At 44.9% G+C, this 21,270-nt stretch overlaps 1 protein-coding gene across 1 annotated transcript in view; it reads right to left on the reverse strand.

Annotated features, from left to right (window-relative positions):
- NCOR1 (nuclear receptor corepressor 1) overlaps positions 1 to 21,270 on the reverse strand; it is a 4,682,182-nt gene that overhangs the window by 3,695,520 nt on the left and 965,392 nt on the right. The window contains exon 7 of the mRNA XM_044054890.1: positions 965 to 1,021. Within this exon, the coding sequence (XP_043910825.1) occupies positions 965 to 1,021 (57 nt within the window). The remainder of the gene's footprint in view (positions 1 to 964; positions 1,022 to 21,270) is intronic.

Below are 21,270 nucleotides of genomic sequence, written 5' to 3' on the forward strand. Positions count from 1 at the left end.
TACCTAGGCCACAGTCACACATTCTACCTGCTAATGTACCAACACTGCCTATATAACTTTATATGCAGGAAAAAGGTCCACCTTTCAATTAGTGTGCTTAATCTTTTCAAACATTTGCAGCCATTTAGGCTACACATACCAAATGGAGACAGCAAACTAAGTGCAGAAAAGGAAATTAACCTCAGTGAAGATGCCCACCAGAACAAAGACACAAATGCATGTAAATGTCAGTTTAGCAGAAAAGAAAAACACTAAGATGCAGAGCTTTACACTTTACAGGCAAGTCATTAATAATCTGCAGCATTTCAGATCAGGAGATGAAGCACATCTACACTTTGTTACAAACTGCAACAACTGGGAGATGAACGCCAAAGTAGCTGAAGTTCGAAGGTCTCAATCCTACCACCAGCTACCTGTACGCTGCTTAGCCCTGATCAAGTCTGGTAACTAACAAGGTCTCTGTCGAAAAAGGGAGTGGAGGTCTTCAGTTTCATTTATTTTTATGCAAACAAAACAAATGAAATTTAATCATCAGAAGCACAACAGCAGTCATCACAGGAGACTATGGCTATAGGCTTCTACAGAGTTTAATCTTTTATACTTAGCTTGACAGCAGCTTCACTAGCAAGCTTTATGACTCTTAGCAATGTACTTAAACTGTTACCATGGTACTCCACAAAAGACAATGCTATATCTGCACTTATTCTAATAAAAAAACATGAACAAAGTTTCTACAGTAGCAAAAACAATATGACAAAGGTGATACCACTGACAAACCAAATGAAAAATTAATGAAAATGTAACTCCCATATTACTTTAGTAGTGTACTTCCCATTTTGACAAATTACTACAAAACTACTGACTGCAAATATACTGCATGTGAACAAATTACCACAACTAATGAAAGAAAAAGGTTTCAGATTGAAGTGATGCTGCAGAAGGAGAAAATTTCAAACATGCATACCAGTTCAACTCTTGGACCAAGCCCCTCCAAAATTCTGTGAGCTTCTTCCGCTTTTTTCTGTGAGAGAAAAAGATACATCTTTTAGAAATTTATTGATAAAAATACACAGCTGTCTCAATCACAGGGCACACTTCAGAAGAAACTGTGTCAGTGACACCTACAAGACAAACTAAACGATTGAAAAGTATAAAAATTTTCAAATGTGACAGGAAAATTTAAGAAAAACATGGGTGTAAAAGATACAAACTAACACCACTTCTTTCGGCTGTTCCCATTAAGGGTCGCCACAGCGGATCTGTTTCCATTTCTTCCTGTCCTCTGCATCTTGCTCTGTCACACCACCCACCTGCATGACCTCTCTCACCACATCCATAAACCTTATCTTAGGCCTTCCTCTTACCTGACGGCTCTATCCTTGGCATCCTTTTCTTAATATACCCAGTATCCTTCCTCAGCACATGTCCAAACCAACGCAATCTTGCCTCTCTGGCTTTGTCTCCAAACCATCCAACCTGAGCTGACCCTCTAATATACTTACTACTAATCCTGTCCATCCTAATCACATCCACTGCAAATCTTAACATCTTTAACTCTGCCACCTACAGCTCGGACTCCTGTCTTTTTTGTCAGTGCCACAGTCTCCAACCCATATAACATAGCTGGTCTCACCACTCTCTTGTAGACCCTTTCCTTTCCACTCCTACTGGTACCAGTCTGTAAAAAATCACTCCTAACACTTCACCACCCACTCCACCATGCCTCTCTTCCACACTTACCATTACTCTAAAGAATAGTCGTGTAAAATCTTACCATAACCATTGATGTCCCTCTCTTCCATGTTGCAGTATTCATACTGTGGGATCCTCTGCCTCAGGCGGCCCGAATGTCTGCTCCTATACAAAAGCTTTCAGCCTGGTTGCTGCAAGTACGTGGGATGTTACACGTAGGGTCATAAATCAGGGGACTTAAATTTGATGTCTGCATGCATAGACCTCAGAACTAACTGCCCACTCGGACAGTAGCCTAGGAAAAGCCAAAAGATTTATTTCAGATAGGTGAAATGCCACAGACTGACACATAATGGACCTAGTGCAGGCAAGGGGCTCAATGAAGTCTCTCCATCCTGAAACTATTTAAGAAAGGGGTCAGGAAGGAGGGAGGGAAGGAATACTGCAACATGGAAGAGAAGGACATCTATGGCTATGGTAAGATTTTACACAACTATTCTATATCCTTCTTTCCTCATGTTGCAGTACTCAATGTGGGAAAGTACCACAGCTCAGGAAGGAGGAAGAGTGGAAGAAGAGGTAGCAGAGTCCAGAAATCCTTGCAGGATTGCCCTAGCAAAACCTGCTCTGGAGATATGGTCCAGTTTGTAATGTTTGGTGAAGGTATGCACAGTGGACCAGGTGGCTGCTGCAAGGATGTTAGCTGTGTCCAAGCCTTTGAGGAAGGCTTTGGAAGAAGCTACTGCTCTAGTGGATTGAGCCCTGATCCCCTTATTCAGGGCCTTTCCATGGCATGAGTAGCAGAAAGAAATGGTATTTCTGATCCAACAGGAAATAGTTTGTTTAAAGACTGCCTTGCCCAGGGCTCTGGGATGGAAGGAAACAGAGGTTGGTTTGATTTTCTGATGGTTTTGGTTTTGCCCAGATAAAATCTTAATTGCCTGTGAATGTCCAGGGAGTGGAGTATTCTCTCAATGTCATTTAGAGGAGAGGAGAAAAAGGTAGGTAGGTGAATGGATTGGTTTAGTAAAAAGTTTGTTGACCACTTTGGGCATGGAGGGGATTGGTGTGCAGGGTCACCCTGTCTTTATGGAAGATAGTTTAAGGGGGGCATGCTACGAGTGCCTGAAGCTCTGACTCCCTTCCTGCAGAAGTGATGACTACCAGCAAGACCGTTTTCCGTGTGTACATCTGCAGTGATGCAGAAGTGGCTGATTCGAATGGAGTTAACGGGAGTTTCTCCAGGACATAGTACAGATCTCAGGGTGGTGGAGTAGGCATTCTGGCAGGTCTTATGTGTAAGACCCCTTTTAAGAATGTTTTACATCTGGCCTGGAGAGTAAATGAGGTTCCAGAGGTAGGCAGGCAGAGACAGCAGAGAGGTGTACTTTCACAGAAGAGTATGAAACATCTGCTTTAATTCATACACAAGCTAAGACTAAAGGGACATCTGCCAGAAGGGGGTCCTTATGTCTTTGGAGACACCATATAGAGAATCTCTGCTATTTAGAAATGTAGGATCTCTTTGTATTAGGTTTTCCAGCCTCCTGCAGGATAGATAGCAGTTTCTACTGCTATCACCCAGAGAGTTAGGTTCAGCATATCTAGATGCAGATAGACGAGAGTTCCCTTCTGTTGTGTGAGTAGAAGAACTTGTGAGACAACTTGTGGTAAAGTACAGTTTTGTACCTACCATAAATGTAGATGTCCGAACTGGATAGCATCTGCAGTCATAACAACTGGGTTGTCCTGTCGTCAGGCAGCCCTTCGGTCGGCCGGATTCCAAAGTCCGGGTCCGGCTTCGGCTGATGTCGCACTTCACCCGACGTCATCTCTGCTGGTCTTCGGATATAAAGGCATCAGCCGACGCCATTTTCCTCAGTGTTTCTTGCCCCAGATGCCAGTTGCCCTCTTGGAAGGCTAAATTTTGGGTAAATGCCAATGTTTCCAAAAAGATAGAAGGCAAACACAAAAAATAAGCATGTATGTACATATATACAAACAAATACACCATAAGAGACTCCCCCCCGCCAGCTAGCTATTAGGAGGGTAAATACCCTAGGAGTACCACAGAGGGGAAGGAGGGAGGGTAATCCTGACTGCAGATGCTATCCAGTTCAGACATCTACATTTATGGTAGGTACAAAACTGTACTATGTCCTTCATGGATGCATCTGCAGTCATAACAACTGGGTAGAATACCATAGCCAACTAGGGAGGAGGAAGAATAGATTATGGTGTGGTTAGGATCCCTTGCAGTACAGCAGTGGCAAACCCTGCTCGGGATCTGGAATACAGAGGTAAATTATAATGCTTGGCAAATGTATGCACGGAGGTCCAAGTAGCCGCCTCAATAATGTCCTTGGTTGCCACTCCTCGTAAGAAGGCTGTGGTAGTGGCTGTTGCCCTTGTAGAATGAGGCCTTATGTTCTGTGGAATTGGTTTTCCATGAAAGGAGTAACAGAATCGTATGCAATTTCCTATCCATTTGGAGATTGTCTGTTTGGAAATCGCTTTTCCTTCCCTTCCTGTGGCATAGGCTACAAACAGCTGGTCAGTTTTTCTGTTACTTTTGGTTCTGTCCAGGTAGTAGCGTAGCTGTCTATGTACATCCAAGGTATGCAGCATTCTTTCCCCTCTGTTTTGTGGGTTTGGGAAGAAGGTAGGTAGGTGGATTGCCTGGTTTAAAGACACTCTGGATACCACCTTAGGCATAAATGTAGGATTAGTCCTCATGGACACTCTATCTTGGTGGAAGATTAGGAAGGGTTGTACTGCCATTAGGGCCTGAAGTTCAGAAACCCTTCTTGCTGAGGTTATTGCCAGTAGGAAAGCAGTTTTCCACGATAGATGCTGCAGGTCTGCTGTTGCTGCTGGTTCAAAAGGTGCGAGTGTCAACTTTTCCAGCACAAAGTTCAAATCCCAAGCTGGCAATGGTGGTTTCCTAGGAGGTTTTACATTCTTGATCCCTCTGAGGAACTGCCTGAGTAAAGGATGTGAAAAGACAGGTGGATCAAAGCTGTATTCTGCTGAAATAGCTGATGCATGTATCTTGATGGAGGAATAGGACAGGCCTGTATGTAGAAGCTCTGCCAAATACTCCAGAATGTTAGCAATGTCCATATTCGACACATCTTTTCCTCTTTCAGCACTCCAAATGACAAACCTTTTCCATTTTCCTGCATAGTTCCTTCTTGTTGAAGGTCTGCGGGCTTCAAGGATAATGTCTTTAACCCTTTGGGAAAGCTCTGGATTAGTTGCTGCTATGTGATGTTCCATGCAGTCAGTTGCAACGTTTTTAGGTTTGGATGCATGATGCTGTAGTTGTTCTGAGTTAACATCAAAGGCATCAGGGGTATTGACCACATTTTGTACCGAGACATGCTCCTCAGCAATGGGTACCAGTGTTGTCTTGGCCAGTTTGGAGCTATCAGGGTTATCCTTGGACGTTCCTCCTTGATTTTTAGTAATACCTTGTGTATCAAGGGAAGAGGTGGGAATGCATATGCTGTCAGACCTTTCCAGCTGAAGGAGAGCGAGTCCACTTTCCATGCAAGTGGGTGGAATGTCCTTGTGCAGAATTTTTGAGCTGGTGATTGAGAGGGAAGCGAATAGATCTATCTGTGGCATTCCCCATTTCTTTGAGATGGCCTTGAAGATGTCCGGGTGTAGCATCCATTCGTGAGCATCCGAGGTGGTTCTGCTTAACATGTCTGCTAGAGTATTCTCCTTTCCTGGTACGAATATTGCCTGTAACTGGATGTTGTAGCTGAGCGCCAGGTTCCAAAGGTCCAAAGTCATTCTGCATAGGGGTATGAATGAGTGCCTCCCTGTTTGTTGATGTACCACATGACTGTGGTGTTGTCTGTCCTTATCATCAAATGTCCTGCTTTGAGGAATGGTCTGAATTTTGGATTGCCAGTTTTACTGCCAGCATTTCTTTTAGGTTGATGTGCAGATGGAGCTGGTCCTGTGTCCACAATCCTTGTACGCATTTGTCCAGCATGTGAGCCCCCCATCCTAGGTCTGAGGCGTCTGTTGTGATGGTTTGGCTTGCTTGATAGTTGTGAAAGGGTAGGCCTGGATTTGACTGGCATGCTTGAGCCCACCATAGGAACTCCTGTTTTAGGCATGGGATTAGAGGAATTTCTGCTTCTAGGCTGTGCCTGTGTTGGGACCATAAATTCTTTAGGTACCACTGTAGTTTTCTCATATGTAGTCTGGCATGTGGAACCAAGATTATGCAGGATGCCATGAAGCCCAAGGCCTGTAGAACTTTTCTTGCTGTTAGCTTGTTCTGTTTTGTTAGTGCCAGGAAGTAAAGAGGGAGTTCTTTTTGTTTTTCTGCAGTTAGGAATGCCATTTGTTTTACTGTGTCCAATTCCGCCCAAGAATGTCCTTGTTTGGGATGGTATCAGCCTTGACTTTTGTAAATTGACTGTGTATCCCAGTGCTTGTAGCAAGTAAATGACCCTTTGTAAATCTGTTGTCAGCTTGCTTTTGTTGTCCCTTGTAGCAGGCAGTCGTCCAGGTATGGATAAATTTGGATTCCCTGCAGCCTGCAGTGGGCGATTACTGATGCCAGGCATTTTGTGAATACTCTGGGCGCAGTAGATAAGCCAAAGGGCAATGCTGAGAATTGATAGTGCTCTGATCCTGCAAGAAATCTGAGGTATCTTCTGCAAATTGGTCGTATGGGGACGTGCAGGTATGCCTCCTTGAGATCTAGAGTTACCAGCCAGCACTCCTTGCCCAGCATGGGAAGAAGTTGCTGGAGGGTCAGCATTTTGAATTTTGGGACAATGATGTATGTATTTAAGATGGACAGGTCGACAATAGGTCTCCAGCTTTTTTCCTTTCTTGGAACTAGGAATAGTCTGGAGTAGAATCCTTTGCCTTGTTCTGTTATTGGCACTCTTTCCACAGCTCTCATCTTTGTTAGTTGCATTATCTGCTGTAGAGCTTCTGTTTTTTGATTTGGAGGCAGGTTTGGCATTCCTCTTTTGACTGGTAAAGTGTGGAAGTGGAACCGGTATCCTTGGTCTATGGTTTGCAGAATCCACTTGTCTTTTGTGATATAGTGCCAGTTCTTCGAAAATAAGGTTAATTTTCCGCCTAATGGTGCTGCTATTTGTTCCCTGGTAGGCGGAGTTAGAATCAAGTCACTGTGCTGTTGTAGTGGCAGTGGCTGTGTCTGTGCCTCTGTTATTACCTTGCCACTGTCGTCCTCTGTAGGCACCACCTCTGGATTGATTTCTGCCTCTGGGACGTCTATTCCTGCCCCTTTGGGATCTTGTGGAGTCAGGAAAGGACCAACTTTTGGCAGGCCAGTTCCTGCTAAACCTTGGGGGTTGAACCTGCAAGAAATCTTTAACCGTTTGTACAGATTTTGCCTTTTCTTCCATTTTCTTCATTACCTGCTGGACAGGTGTACCAAACAAACTGGCTTTATCCATAGGTGCATCTAATAACTTAGCTTTAACATGATCCGGTAAGACCTGTTCCTTCAGCCATGCATGTCTTCTTATCACTGTGCCAGTCATGGCTGATCTAAATGAAGCCTCCAGTGCATCATAGCCACATTTTAAGGAATGGTTACTAAGCTGTTGTATGTTATTTACCATTTCTAATATATATTTCTTATCTATAGAGTCATCAGAGGATAGCTTTTTAGTTAACTGATCAAGCATAAACTCTTGGTATTGTATCATGTGAAACTGACAATTTAAAGCTCTAGCTGAGAGAGTAGCGGAGGTGTAAACCTTTTTGCCCCATCTGTCTAAAGACCTGGCTTCCCTTTGAGAAGGAATAGGGTTTTTTGCTGTGGTCGAGGCTACTGCCTTAGGCCCCTGGGATATAGTTTCGGGGTCTGCAAGTGGGGCCTTGTATAAGTGGTGATGAGTGTCTGGAACCCTGTAAAATCTGTCTGGTTTGGCAGGGGCTGGAGGTAAGGAATCTGGTGCAGTGCAGACATCATTAAATGCATCGTCCACAACAGAGAGGACAGGAGGTATAGCTAAAGGCCTGTGTTGTGGGAGGTGCAGAAAAGTCCTAAGTCTTTTTCTGGAATCTGAGAAATCCTGTTCCTGCCATTGGAATTGTTCTCGCATGGCATGTAAGGTTTCCCCAAAGGAGAATTCTTCTGGTGGAGAAGCAGCTGGAATGGATTCTTCAGCATCTGAGTCTTCATAATTGAGAAATGAGCCTCCGGCTGGTCTGTAATATCTGAGTCCTCCATGGAATCATCAGAGGACACAGGCTCGGGGGCTCTGCTCTAGGTCTCTTTCTGGGGGCTGAGAGGCCCTGTCTGGGTGAGATTGAGATCCCTAATTAAGGATATTAAATCTTCTGCCAGAGTAAGCATTTGTGAACTAGAAGTGGGCCTAGTTGAGGGGGGTTTAACAGGCACTGATTTAGTAGATTTGGCTGCTTTAGCCCTGGTAAAGGCCTTAATAGACATGGCTGCAGGAGGCCTAGCAGCACCACGTGCTGGGGTAGAGACATCCAAAGGGATGGTGTCTGATAAGTCACTAGTAACCACTGTAGGTAAGATTTCTGAGGCCGATTCAAGTAAGGTAGCAGGAGCCTCAGTAGTAGTCATAGATTCAGCTGTGCTTTGATCAGTTTTCTCGGTTTCGCCGAAACCGAGACACTCATGTTTGCTTAACCATGGTTTCGGCCGAAACCGCGGACCGCGAGTGTCGGTCTTTTTCTTTGCATTTTTTAACAATCTGGGTAGTCGGAGGATCCGACGGCATAATGTACGCAAAATCTGAGCCGAAAAACTGTTCAGCAAACTCCGACCGACGCCTAAGCGTTCGTCGGTTGAATGAGGCACAGGCTGAACAGGCTGCTACGTCGTGGTCTGGGCCTAAACAAGGCAAACAGTAAGAGTGGAAATCTTTATGAGGTATTTGTTTCCCACAAGTTAAACAGTTATTGACTTTTTCTGACATCGGCTGAGGCAAGAAAGAGTCCCCAACGGGGTACTTAGCTTTTAGAAGTCTTCGAAGTAGTATTCAGAAGTAGTAATCTCTGGATCTGACCGACCGGCACTTGCGAACAGCTTCTGCTTCGGGCGCCACGCGGCAAGAAAGACTGAGGAAAATGGCGTCGGCTGATGCCTTTATACCCGAAGACCAGCAGAGATGACGTCGGGTGAAGTGCGACATCAGCCGAAGCCGGACCCGGACTTTGGAATCCGGCCGACCGAAGGGCTGCCTGACGACAGGACAACCCAGTTGTTATGACTGCAGATGCATCCATGAAGGACATCCGCCCTTGGCAAGTGACTGTAGAAGGGGGAACCAATGCTGCCTTGGCCAGTAGGGAGTCACCAGCAAGATTTTTGGCATGTCTCTCCTGACCTTCAGGTGGACTTTCTGAATGAGGGGGAAGGGTGGAAAGGCATACAAAACTGTCCCTTCCATGAAATAGTGAATGCGTCCACTCTCCAAGCTAGTGGTGAGTGATGTTTGGTACAGAATTCTGTCAGTTGTCTCTTCATGGAGGAGGGTAAACAGATCTACTTGAGGGGTACCCCATTGGTGGACAATGTCCAGAAAAACTTTCCTGTGTAACATCCACTAGTGATGGAGGTAGAACAATCTGCTTAGGACATCTGCCTGCTGGTTGTCCTGAGAAGGGATGTATGTTGCCGGTAGGGATAGGTTGTTCTGTGAGGCTGAATCCCAAACTTGCATTGCCAGCCTGCACAGGAGGTTGAACTTGCCCCCCCGGCTTGCTGATGTACCACATAACAGTGATGTTGTCTGTGAAGAAAAGTAGCGGGCCTGGCTGAAGGATAGGGAGAAAGGCCTTCAGGGCTAACAGAACTGCTGACATTTCCCTGATTGATGTTTCAGGAGGGATGCCTGCCAAAATGCTTGTACCTTGAGTCCCTTCATAGTAGCCCCCCCAGCCCAGATCAGAATCAAGTGCGTGCATGTGTTGAGCTGGCATGGGTGTGCGCAGAGGAAGTCCTGGATTCCTTTGAATTTGTTGCATCAACCCACCTTAGTTCTGTTTTTGGACAAGGAAGGAAGGGAATTTGGGAATCTAAAGGATGGCTGCACTGGGACCATATGTTCTTTAAATACCACTGATGTTTCCTCATGTGGATCCTGGCTAGGGGAAGCATGGGATGGTGGCTGCCATAAGACCCAGGAGACGCAAGAACCATCTTGCTGATAATTGGTTGAGAAGGTCTTGGAAATGATTTGTCAGGTAGATCACTTTTTCTTGGGGTAAAAATGCCTTCATTAGGTCTGTCCGGATGCTGCACCCTAGGAAGACCTTATCTTGTTCTGGGGGTAGGAATGGATTTGGGAAAATTCAGAGTGAAACCTAGCCCCCGAAGCAGGGGCATTGAGAACTGGAGATGCTTTATGAGGATCTCTTCCCGCTCTGCTAGAATGAGGATATCGTCCAGGTATGGACAGCTCTGTATGCCCTTGGTCCTGCAGAATGCTATGGCAGGAGCTAGGCATTTTGTGAAGACTCTTGGTGCAGTGGACAAACCAAAGGGCAAGGCAGTAAATTGAAAATGAGAGCAGGGCCCAACAAACTAAGTACTTCCTGTGGTTTGGGTGTATGGGGATGGGGAAGTAAGCCTCCTTCAGGTCCAAAGCGACCACAAAAGCTCGTGGTGGCAGTAGTGAAAGCAGAGTCTGTAGAGACAGCATTCTTAAAGAGGGGACTTTCAGATAAAGATTTAGGACGGTTAAGTCCAGGATTGGTCACCATGGTCCATCCTTTTTTGGAACTAGGAAGAGTCTGGAGTAGAAACCTTTTCCTTCTTGTCCTAATGGGATGGGTTCTATGGTGCCTTGAGGTCGTAGGTTCTGTATGTGTGGAATTACGTGGAGTTGGTTTTTGGGTGGGAAAGGAATGCCCTGAGAGCTGGGTTTTTCCTGCCAGGATAGGAAATCTCCATCTTCCACTACTGCCAGCACCCAGTTGTCTAAGGTGATTTCTTTCCAGAGGGGTAGACAGTGACAGACGGGGGAAGTGGGGCAAGGCAGTCATGCATTGTTGTCATTATTTCTGTCCTGAAAGGACAGTCTTTGTGCCGACTGAAAAGAGGAAGTCCTTACGGGAAGTTGTCTTCAAGTCCCTTTCCTATGCCTACTAGAGGGAGGGTGGGCCATAGAAGGAGCCCTTCTGACATGGGATGTCTTAGCCGGACAGTTTCTGTAGAACTTGGGTATGGGTGAGACCAGCAGGTGTTTAATGTCCTGCAGCTCTTTGCTTTTCTCCTGCAGCTTTCTTTCCAGATAGGAGGTTATTGTCAAGAGGGGCATCCAGGATTTCTGACAAAGTCCTCTGGCAGAGGTTGGAGTCTAAGCAGAGTATCTACACATAACTGATGCAGTTGCAGCTGATCTAGCAGAGGCTTCTGCTGCAGCTTACAGAGTGCCAGGCCCCCTGGGATGGCATGGATAGATTAAATGCTACTTCAGTTTTGTTAGGGGAATCAGGCAGGGAGCTAAGAAGTGTACTAGCTTGGGATACCAAGTCCAGGCAAATTTAACCATAAGAGTTTGATAGTTAATAGCTCTGAAGGCCAGGGGTAGAGGAGGTTTACACATTTTCTTGCCCAGCCTATCATTTTACTGTCTATCAGAAGGTAACAGAGAAGAGGGAGAGAGAAACCTAGACTGTATCTGGGGCCACAGCAATGACAGCGGGGTCTGCCAAGGGGGGGGGGGGGGTACCAGGAATTTGTGGTCCTCAGACACTTTATAGAAACCGTCTGGTCTCTTTGGAGCTGGTGGCTGGGAGTCAGGGCTCTTTGAGCATGAAGCAAATGCATCAACGTACGCAAGGATCACCAGGGGAATGGCAGATGGGTAGGGTGACTCATTCTCCAGTAATTCAAAGCATCTTTTTTAAGTATGACATTTGGGAGGAATCTCATTTGAAGTATTCCCTTCATTTTGGTGATGGTTTCACCAAATGTAATGTCCTCTAGAGAAGTGTCTCCTTCAATAGAATCTTCATCCAGAGATTAATATTCCATGGGTGGGGCTATTTGTGAAGCATAGGAGATTGACTTCTCAGAGCCAGAAGAGAGGGCCTCCTCTTCTTCCTAGGAGGTAGGAAGGATTGAGGCAGCCGAAGTAGGCCTTGGACTGAGCAAAGGAATGGAGAGGGCTGAGGAGGGCGTAGGCCTTAGGGCCATGAAAGCCTGCATCAGGGATTGAGTGAAGGACTTCCAGTCCGGTTGACTATAAGGTAGGGTAGATAAATCCTTAGTGTTCTGCTTTCTTTTAGGAGTAGTTGTTTTTGGAGACAGGGTAGGCCTAGGCTCTAGGGTCTTAGGGGCTGAAGGAGCCTCGGGCTCATGAGATCTTGAAGGGCATCTGGTAAAACTCAGTTCCCCCTTGACATTGGGAGTAACCAACGTAAGAGTTTTATGGATGAATGATTGGCAGATGGCACAGGAAGTATGGTCATGTTCCCAGCCTAGACAGAAGACACAACAGTCGTGGGCGTCTAAGTGGAATTTGTCGTCTGCATCTATATTTACACCTTAGCTGACATTGGCTGAAGTACAAGGCAGCTAACCAAGCTTCAAGAAACAATATCAGTAAGAAATCTCCAATGAGGGTACTTAGCTTTAGATGTCTTGATAAAGAGGAATGATGCAATTGATCTGACGTTCAACTGCGGCAGAAAAGTTCTGAGGTCTGTGCGTGCAGATGTCACATTTAAGGCCATTGGTTTATGACCCTACATGTGACGTCCCACACACCTGCAGCAACCAGGCTAAAAGCTTTTGTATAGGAGCCAATGTTCGGATTGCCGAAGGTGGAGAATCCCATAGTACAAATACTGCAACATGAGAATAGGATATCCATGGATGCCAAGTATTTAAACTCATCCACCTTCGCCAACTCTACTCCCTGCATCCTCACCATTCCTCCTCCTCATTCACACACACATGCTTAGTGCTGCTGACCTTCACTCCTCTCCTCTCTAAAACACATCTCTACCATCTGTTCCCTACTCTCATTACAGATCACAATGTCATCTGCAAACATCATAGTCCACGGGGACTCCTGTCTGATCTTGTCTGTCAACCTGTCCATCACCAGTGCAAATAAGAAAGGGCTCAGAGCTGACACTATGTAATGCCACATCACCTTAAATGTATCTGTCACTCCCACCACAGTACCCTCGTACATATCCTGTATCACTCTTACATACTTTTCTGCCACTCCTGACTTCCTCATACATTACCACAACTCCTCTCTAGGTACCCTGTCATATGCTTTCTCTAAGTACACAAAGACACAATGCAACTCCTTCTGACCTTCTCTATACTTAATCAACACTCTCAGAGCAAACATCACACCTGTAGTGCTCTTTCCCGAAAAACTAACACTATAATCTTGCAACAGTAGCTCTTGCAATACGTAACACCAGGTGGACAATAAAGTAGCCACTATTGGTATAGACAGCTGCCTAGCAATCATCAAATGGAATATCCTACTCTAATGCTAATTGTTAACTGCCAAGCAGTTTAAAATTTACTTCTTACTCAGCCCTCAAATCCCCTAAACCACCCTGCCACCTTGAAAAACAGTATAATATACAAACAGAAGTCAGAACTCTGAAAGACAGATGTAGTTCCCAAAATTTCAGACAAACACAGGAGATGCAAGTTAGTCCAAGACAGACTCTGTGCAGCCTGTTTGATCAAGAGTGGAAACCCTGAAGGGCAGCTGGCCTAATGTTTTCTTTGGAGGGGACTGCACCTTCCCAATTAATACAAGAGTCATGGTTGCCAAATTTCACAGAAGTTAAAACCCCCATCAAAGCAGCTGGCCATTTTGTCACTCGGACTGAAGAGGATTCAACAAATGAAAAGTTTTTAGCAAATTGGTCAAACACACTAAACAAATCTCAAAAAACAAGAACAAACCAATAAATTCGAAAAAGTGAACCAAGAACTGAGGAAACCCAACGACCTGGATGCAAAAGAGCCCAAATGCAATAACAGTTATGAATAGTAGTATCGCCAGATAGAAAAACCACTAAACAAATCAACAATTCTTTGCAAATATGGTCAAATTACCTTACTAAATGGATAACCATCTTATTTAATTTAACTTTGTTGTCAAACTAATAATGGGATGATTTTTAAGACATTCTTTTCAACCAGAGTCCTGACTGCACTGCTATAAAATACAGGCTACCATATAATTATCCTCCTAATATGCACTTATATAAAACAATAAATTAATGCACTAACTTTATTTTTTTTACTGGGTTAATCTCATTACGTATGCGCCCAATTACAAGGGAAAGCAAAGGTGGCACTCATACTGAGTACATGAAATTTTGGCTAAGATGCAAGGATATATTACTTATCTTACATTAATGGGTGCCAATAGGTATCACACGGGAGGACAAGATGGAAGACTACAGCCTGGAGGAGAGACTGCCACCAAAAGTTGTCTCCAAAATATTCCTAAGCACTCCAGAATGGACTGATGTTGCATGTAACTACCAAAGAACACGTGTTTTGTTTGAAGAGTCCAAAGAAGTAATTCCAGTGTTAACTCGTTACAGCTGAGTTGGCTCCCAGGCATTTCTGCAGTTACCTCCTACTCCTCTAGGCGTTAAATACTGCTTTGTTCATACTTGCACTAATAATTCCAAAAACATGCTACATACAAGGTAAAGTACAGTTGTGTACCTACCATAAATGTAGATGTTAGAGTGTATTCACTGTTGCAGTCATTAAACTTGGGTTATCCTGCTGGCAGGCTACCCGCAGTCAGCCTGAATTCCAAAGTCTAGGTCCGGCGTTGGTTGCTGTCGCCTCTTCCCTGACGTCAGTGCGCCAGGGGGATAAAAGATGAAGCAGACACCATTTTCTTCAGTTTCTTGCCCCAGATGTCAGGTGCCCCCAAATTGGTAGGCTGAAAATTATGCCAATAATTATGCATGCACAAAAATAAACATTTCCTTCATCTACAAGCAAATGCACCACATAAGCTGTATAGGATAGAGAAGTACAGATAAGTCTCAGCAAAGAAAAGGGGGATGGTGGGTGGGTAACCTGGACTGCAACAGTGAATACACTCGAAAATCTACATTTATGGTAGGTACACAACTGTACTATGTTCGTGTTTCACTGTTGCAGTCATTACACTTGGGTTGAATCCCAAAGCTGAGGTTGGGTGGCTGGGTCTAAATAGGATTAGGAGAGGCTATAAGGCCCTGCAGAACTGCAGTGGCAAAGCCTGCTCTGGATTTTAGAGTAGAGAGGTAAGTGGTAGTGCCTGGTAAAAGTGTGCACTGAACTCCAAGTTGCAGCCTCTAAAATGTCTTTGGTTGGTACTCCTCTGAGGAAGGCTGCTGAAGTGGCTGCTGCTCTGGTTGAGTGAGGCCTAATGCCCTTAGGCACTGATTTGCCATGTTGTGAATAGCAGAAACGAATACAGCGGCCTATCCATTTTGAAATAGTCTGCTTTGAGATGGCCTTTCCTTGTAATCCTGCAGCATATGCCACTAAGAGTTGCTCAGTCTTTCTGAAGGCTTTAGTTGTGTCCAAGTAGAAGCGTAGCTGTCTGTGTATGTCCAAAGAATGCAGGAGCCTCTCACCCTTATTCTATGGGTTTGGATAAAAGGTAGGCAAATGAATGGTTTGATTAAGGGCCACACTGGACGTAAACGTAGGCATAAATGTAGGGTTAGTTCTCAGAGAAACCCTGTCTGGATGGAAAATGATAAAAGGTTCCACAGCCATGAGTGCCTGTAACTCTTGAGACTCGTCTTGCAGAGGTTATTGCTAGGAGCAGAGCTGTCTTCCAAGAGAAGAACTTTATTTCAGCTGTATTGGCTGGCTCAAAAGGCGGCAGTGTGAGTTTTTCCAAGACATAATTGAGGTCTCATGCAGGTATTGGTGCTCTCCTTGGGGGTCTTATGTTTTTGGCCCCTCTGAGGTACTGCCTTAGCAATGGATGTGAAAAAAGTGATGGTTCCGTTTTGTAATGAGCTGAAATGGCAGAGGCATGGATTTTAATTGATGAAAAGGGCAGGCCTTTGTCCAGCATCTCAGTTAGGTATTGTAAAATCTGAGGAATATTTGGTACAAACGTGTCAATTCTTTGTGCCTGGTTCCAAGCACAGAATCTTTTCCATTTTTCTGCACAAGATTTTCTGGTATTGGCCTCCTGGCCTCCAAAATAACATCCATCACTGCTTTAGAGAGAGGTGTGTTCTGCATGACTACATTATCCACCATGCTGGAAGATTTAGGGTTCTGAGTTGGCTGTGCAGGATCTGATTGCTTCGTTGGGTCAGTAAATGAGGAATTAGAGGCAATGTCCAGGCTGGGCCTTGAGACGAGCTCTTTAGGATTGGGTACCAGTGCTGGCGGGGCCAGTCTGGAGCAATCAGAATAATTTTTGGCTTCTCTTGTCTGACCTTTAGGAGTACCTTGGGGAGGAGAGGCAGAGGAGGAAAGACATATACTGTTAGGGTTTTCCAGCTGAATGACAGAGCATCCACTTTCCATGCTTGCTTGTGATAAATCCTTGTGCAGAATCTCTGTAGTTGGCAGTTGTGAGGAGAGGCAAATAGATCTAAGTTTGGGCATCCCCATTTCTTTACTATCATGCTGAAGACTTGTGGATCCAGTTTCCACTCGTGGGGATCCGTGAGGTTTCTGCTTAGTCTGCCAGAGTATTTTTCTTTCCTGGCAGGAAATGTGCTTGCAGGTGTACTTGAGAAGTCAATGCTGTGTCCCACAAAGTCATGGCTCGTCTGCAGAGGGGGTAGGAATGAGTGCCTCCCAGTTCATGTACCACATGACTGTAGTGTTGTCCGTCCTTATCAGTAGTTGTCCTGGATGGAGTAGATCCTTGAAAGCTGTCAGGGCATTCTGAACAGCTAGCATCTCTTTTTGATTGATATGAAGATGCCTTTGGCTTGTGGGCCATGTGCCCTGAATACATTTTCCTGCCATGTGGGCCCCCCAGGCATAATCTGAAGCATCTGTTGTTACTGACCGCCTGGCTGTGGGTAGGGTGAATGGCTGTCCCTTGCGGTGACAGGCCTGTGCCCACCACCAAAACTCCTGTTGCAGGCAAGGAATGAGATTAATTAATGTTTCCAGGCTGTGACAATGTGGAGTCCAAACACTTTTTAGATACCATTGTAGTTTCCTCATATGCAGTCTGGCATATGGAATTAGCAGAATGCAGGATGCCATGAAGCCCAAAGCCTGCACAATTTTTCTTGAAGATAACTGGGTCTTTGTTGCCAACATTTTGAAGTAAGAAGTCAATTGCCTTTGTCTGGCGTGAGATAAGCCATCTGGGCAGTTGTATTTAAGCTTGCATCCAGGAATATTATCTCTTGAGAGGGTACTAGATTTGATTTATTTTCGTTTACTGTGTACCCTAGACAAATTAGTAATTTTTTTTACAAACACCAGATGCTTTAATAGAATGTCCTTGTTCTCTGCTTGAATAAGGCAATCGTCCAAGTAAGGATATATTTGAATTCCTCTTTGTCTGCAAAAAGCAATTACTGGCATTTTGTGAAAACCCTGGGCGCAGTAGATAAGCCAAAGGGCAGTGCAGAGAATTGGTAGTGCACTGAGCCAGCTATGAATCTGAGGTATCTTCTGCAAGAATGTCTGATTGGAATATGCAGGTATGCCTCTTCTAGGTCCAAAGTTACAAGCCAAGCCTTCTTGCCCAGCATGGGCAGAAGCTGTTGCAGTCAACATTTTGAATTTTGGAACGTCCAGAAATGTGTTTAGAATAGACAGGTCCAGCATTGGTCTCCAGTCTTTGTCTTTTCTGGGTACCAAGAAAAGTCTCGAGTAAAATCCTTGTCCCTGCTCTTGCTGTGGTACTTGCTGAATGGCCCTCATGTCCATTCCATGAGGGATGAAACTTGTTTTTGTGCCTCTGCCAATTGAATGTGTGGCAGGTCTGGCATACCTTTTTCCCTTGGCAGGGTGTGAAAATGGAACCTGTAGCCCTGGGACACTACATTCAAGACCTATTTGTCCTGGGTGATCATGTGCCAATTTTGAGAAAAAAGTGCTAGTTTTCCCCCCAAGGGGCTGCCAGAAGATAAGTGCTTGGTGCTGGCAGAGGAAAGTCATTGGGACTGTTTCCTATATGGCTGTGATTGGTCTTCTCCGCCTTGGGTGATAGAAGCACCCCACTGTTTCGGCCTGTATGCGCACTGGGGCTGGGATCTGCCTCTGGGGTGTCTGTATCTGCCTCTTTGTGGCCTGTATGACACTGGAAAGGACCAATTCTTTGTAGGCCAGTTCCTGCTAAATCTGGGTGGCTGTACCTGTAAGAAATCCTTTACTGTTTGCATAGATTTAGCTTTGCCCTCCATTTTCTTTAACACCTCCTCTGCTTTAACACCAAATAAGGTATTATGCTGTAATGGAGCATCTAATAATTTTACTTTAACATGACCAGGCAGCTTCTGTTCCTTTACCCAAGCATGCCTACTAATGTCAGAACCCGTAACTGCAGCCCTGCAAGAGGCCTCCAGAGAATCAAAACCACATTGCAATGTATGCTTTCCCACTTGTTCAGTTGCATGCAATAAATCTTGCATTTCCTTATTTTCTGCACAATCAGAATTTGACATTTTCTGTTTTAACAGTGACATTAAGTATTGCTGACATTTAAGCATGTGAAATTGAAGATTTAAAGCCCTCACAGCCAAAGTAGCAGAGGTGTGAACCTTTTTTCCCCAATATGTCCAGTGCCCTTGAATCTCTATCAGACGGGATAGGGTTTTTGCAGCAGAAGGTTGACCCCTTTGAGACCCTGAGAAATAGTTTCTGGATCAGGAGCAGGGTTTTTATAAAGAAATATATGTGAAACTGGAACCCTGTAGTATCTGTCTGGTTTAACAGGGGCAGGAGGTAAAGAGTCAGGAGACAGTCCGGACTCTGAAAATACATAATCTACAATGTCTAACACAGGAGGAATAGCTAAAAGCCTGTGCTGAGGAAGTAAAAGAAAATCTCTAAGCCTTTTCTTAGATTCTGAGTAGTCCTGGCTCTCCCAGTGGAAGTGCTCCCTCATGGTATGCAGGGTTTCCCCAAAAGAATAATCCTCAGGCGGTGAGGCTGAAGGGACAAATTCTTCAGCATCAGAATCCTCGTAAGGAGGGAGAGAGTATTCCTGTTCAGAAGAGGAGTCAGAGGAAATGGGAACCCGATCTGAAGATTCATATTCTATCTCTTGCCTAGGCCTCTTGTCAGGAGGGGGATGGGAACCCCTGATCAAGGTGATAAGGTCTTCGGCCATTTTGAGCATCTGTTTTTTTAAGCATGGTAGTCTGTCCAAGAGAATGCTGTACTTATTTCTTTGTCTTTAATACTGCTTTAGTCTTTGCTTTGGAAGCTGAAGTAGGCTTTGCATATAACTGTGTAAGTCTGAAAACACCGTCAGAAGCTGATGCCTGCTCAGCGGCTCCGGACCCATCTGAGGGAATAGTTTCAGAGAGTCCAATACCTTGAGTATCCAGAGGTCTAGCTGGCTCCACGTGGGAGTAGTCAGTGGCCTGTGGCTCTGAGGTAGTGGGCGTCAGGGGCTGCGAAAGCACCTCACTGAGAACTGGCGAACCGACGACTGGCTTAGCGGAAGCCTCATCGGTTTTGGACCTCGGATGCCTGTCCTTTTCTTTTTCCTTGCGTTTTTTATAAACTCTGGTAGTCGGCTGTTCCGACGGCATTATATAATTGAATCTTCGGCCAAAGTAATGAAAGGCAAAATCGAACCGACGCTTAATAGTGCATTGGTTAAATCTAGCACAAAACCGACAGCTAGCAACATTGTGATCAGGGCCTAGGCAAGGAATACAGTAAGAATGAAAATCCTTATGAGGTATTTGCTTCCCACAAGAAATACAATTGTTAACTTTTTCTGACATCGGTCTGGAGCAAGAAAAAAGTTTCCCCAACGGGATACTTAGCTTTAATGAAGACTTCGGATCTGAAATTCGCTTTTGAAAATCTCAGGGGTCGGCAGACCGGCACTTGCGAACTGCTTTTGCTTCGGGCACCGCACGTCAAGACTGACTGAAGAAAATGGCGTCAGCTGCATCTTTTATACCACTGGCACACTGATGTCAGGGAAGAGGCGACAGCAACAGACGCCAGACCTAGACTTTGGAATTCAGGCAGACTGCGGGTAGCCTGCCAGCAGGATAACCCAAGTGTAATGACTGCAACAGTGAAACACGATGAACATCATTTTATCTTAAAGCATATATGATGGCAAACTGTAGTGATATTTGACCTCTGTCAATGAGTTTTTGTTAGAACTGTAGGTGATAACTTCATTTTTAAAGGCTCAACCCACACTCACAGGGAGTTAAACATACACACTCAAATGAGCTGTACTGGAGGGAATGAGTTAAAGAAGTTAGAAATGATGTAATGGGTAAATCAAAACCTGCTGCATCCTGGTCTTACACTGCAGAAGAACTAAAGATTAAGGTCGCAAAAAAACTACTGAATGACAGTAAGCATCTGTTGAGTGGAAATGTGACACATGCAATGATGGCATGCAAAGTACAGATGGCATTCTGTACAACTGAAGAACAAAGCATCACAAGCAACAGTGACAATATGAAGCTGATAAGAGTAAGGAAAAGAAACTGAGGCTGTATAATATGCTGAATCAGTTTCAGGCAAAGGACAGAAAAGAACTAAAATATGTCAAACAAAACAAAATGAACAGAAGACAGAACTGCACTGCATGGTAAGGGGGCAGAACATCTTACCTAACACACATTTTTCTCTTAATGCTATGCAGCGACTTTTTTCGGCTGCTCCCATTAGGGGTCGCCACAGTGATTCAACTGTTTCTTTTTCTTCCTGTCCTCTGCATCTTGCTCTGTCACACCAACCAACTGCATGGCCTCTCTCACCACATCCATAAACCTTATCTTAGGCCTTCCTCTTTTCCGGTTACCTGGCAGCTTCATCCTTAGCATCTTTTTCCCCAATATACTCTGCATCCCTTCTCAGCACATGTCCAAACCAACACAATCTTGCCTCTCTGGCTTCGTCCCCAAACCTTCCAACCTGGGCTGACCCTCTAATATACTTACTCCTAATCCTGTCCATCCTTGTCACACCTACTGCAAATCTTAACATCTTCAACCCTGCCACGTCAAGCTCTCACTCCTGCCTTTTTGCCAATGCCACTGTCTCCAACCCATATAAAGTACAGTTTTGTACCTACCATAAATGTAGATGTCCGAACTGGATAGCATCTGCAGTCATAACAAGTGGGTTGTCCTGTCGTCAGGCAGCCCTGCAGTCGGCCGGATTCCAAAGTCCGGGTCCGGCTTCGGCTGATGTCGCACTCCTCCCGACGTCATCTCTGTTGGTCTTCGGGTATAAAAGCATCAGCCGACGCCATTTTCCTCAGTGTTTCTTGCCCCAGATGCCAGTAGCCCTCTTGCAGGCTAAAAATTTGGATAGATGCCAATGTTTCCAAATAGATAGAGGTAAACACAGCAATAAGCATATATGTACAAACAAATACACCATAAAAGACTCCCCCC

This window comes from Protopterus annectens, chromosome 13.part0 (assembly GCF_019279795.1).
Source record: "Protopterus annectens isolate FY-2018-M chromosome 13.part0, PAN1.0, whole genome shotgun sequence".
NCBI lineage: Eukaryota > Metazoa > Chordata > Ceratodontiformes > Protopteridae > Protopterus > Protopterus annectens.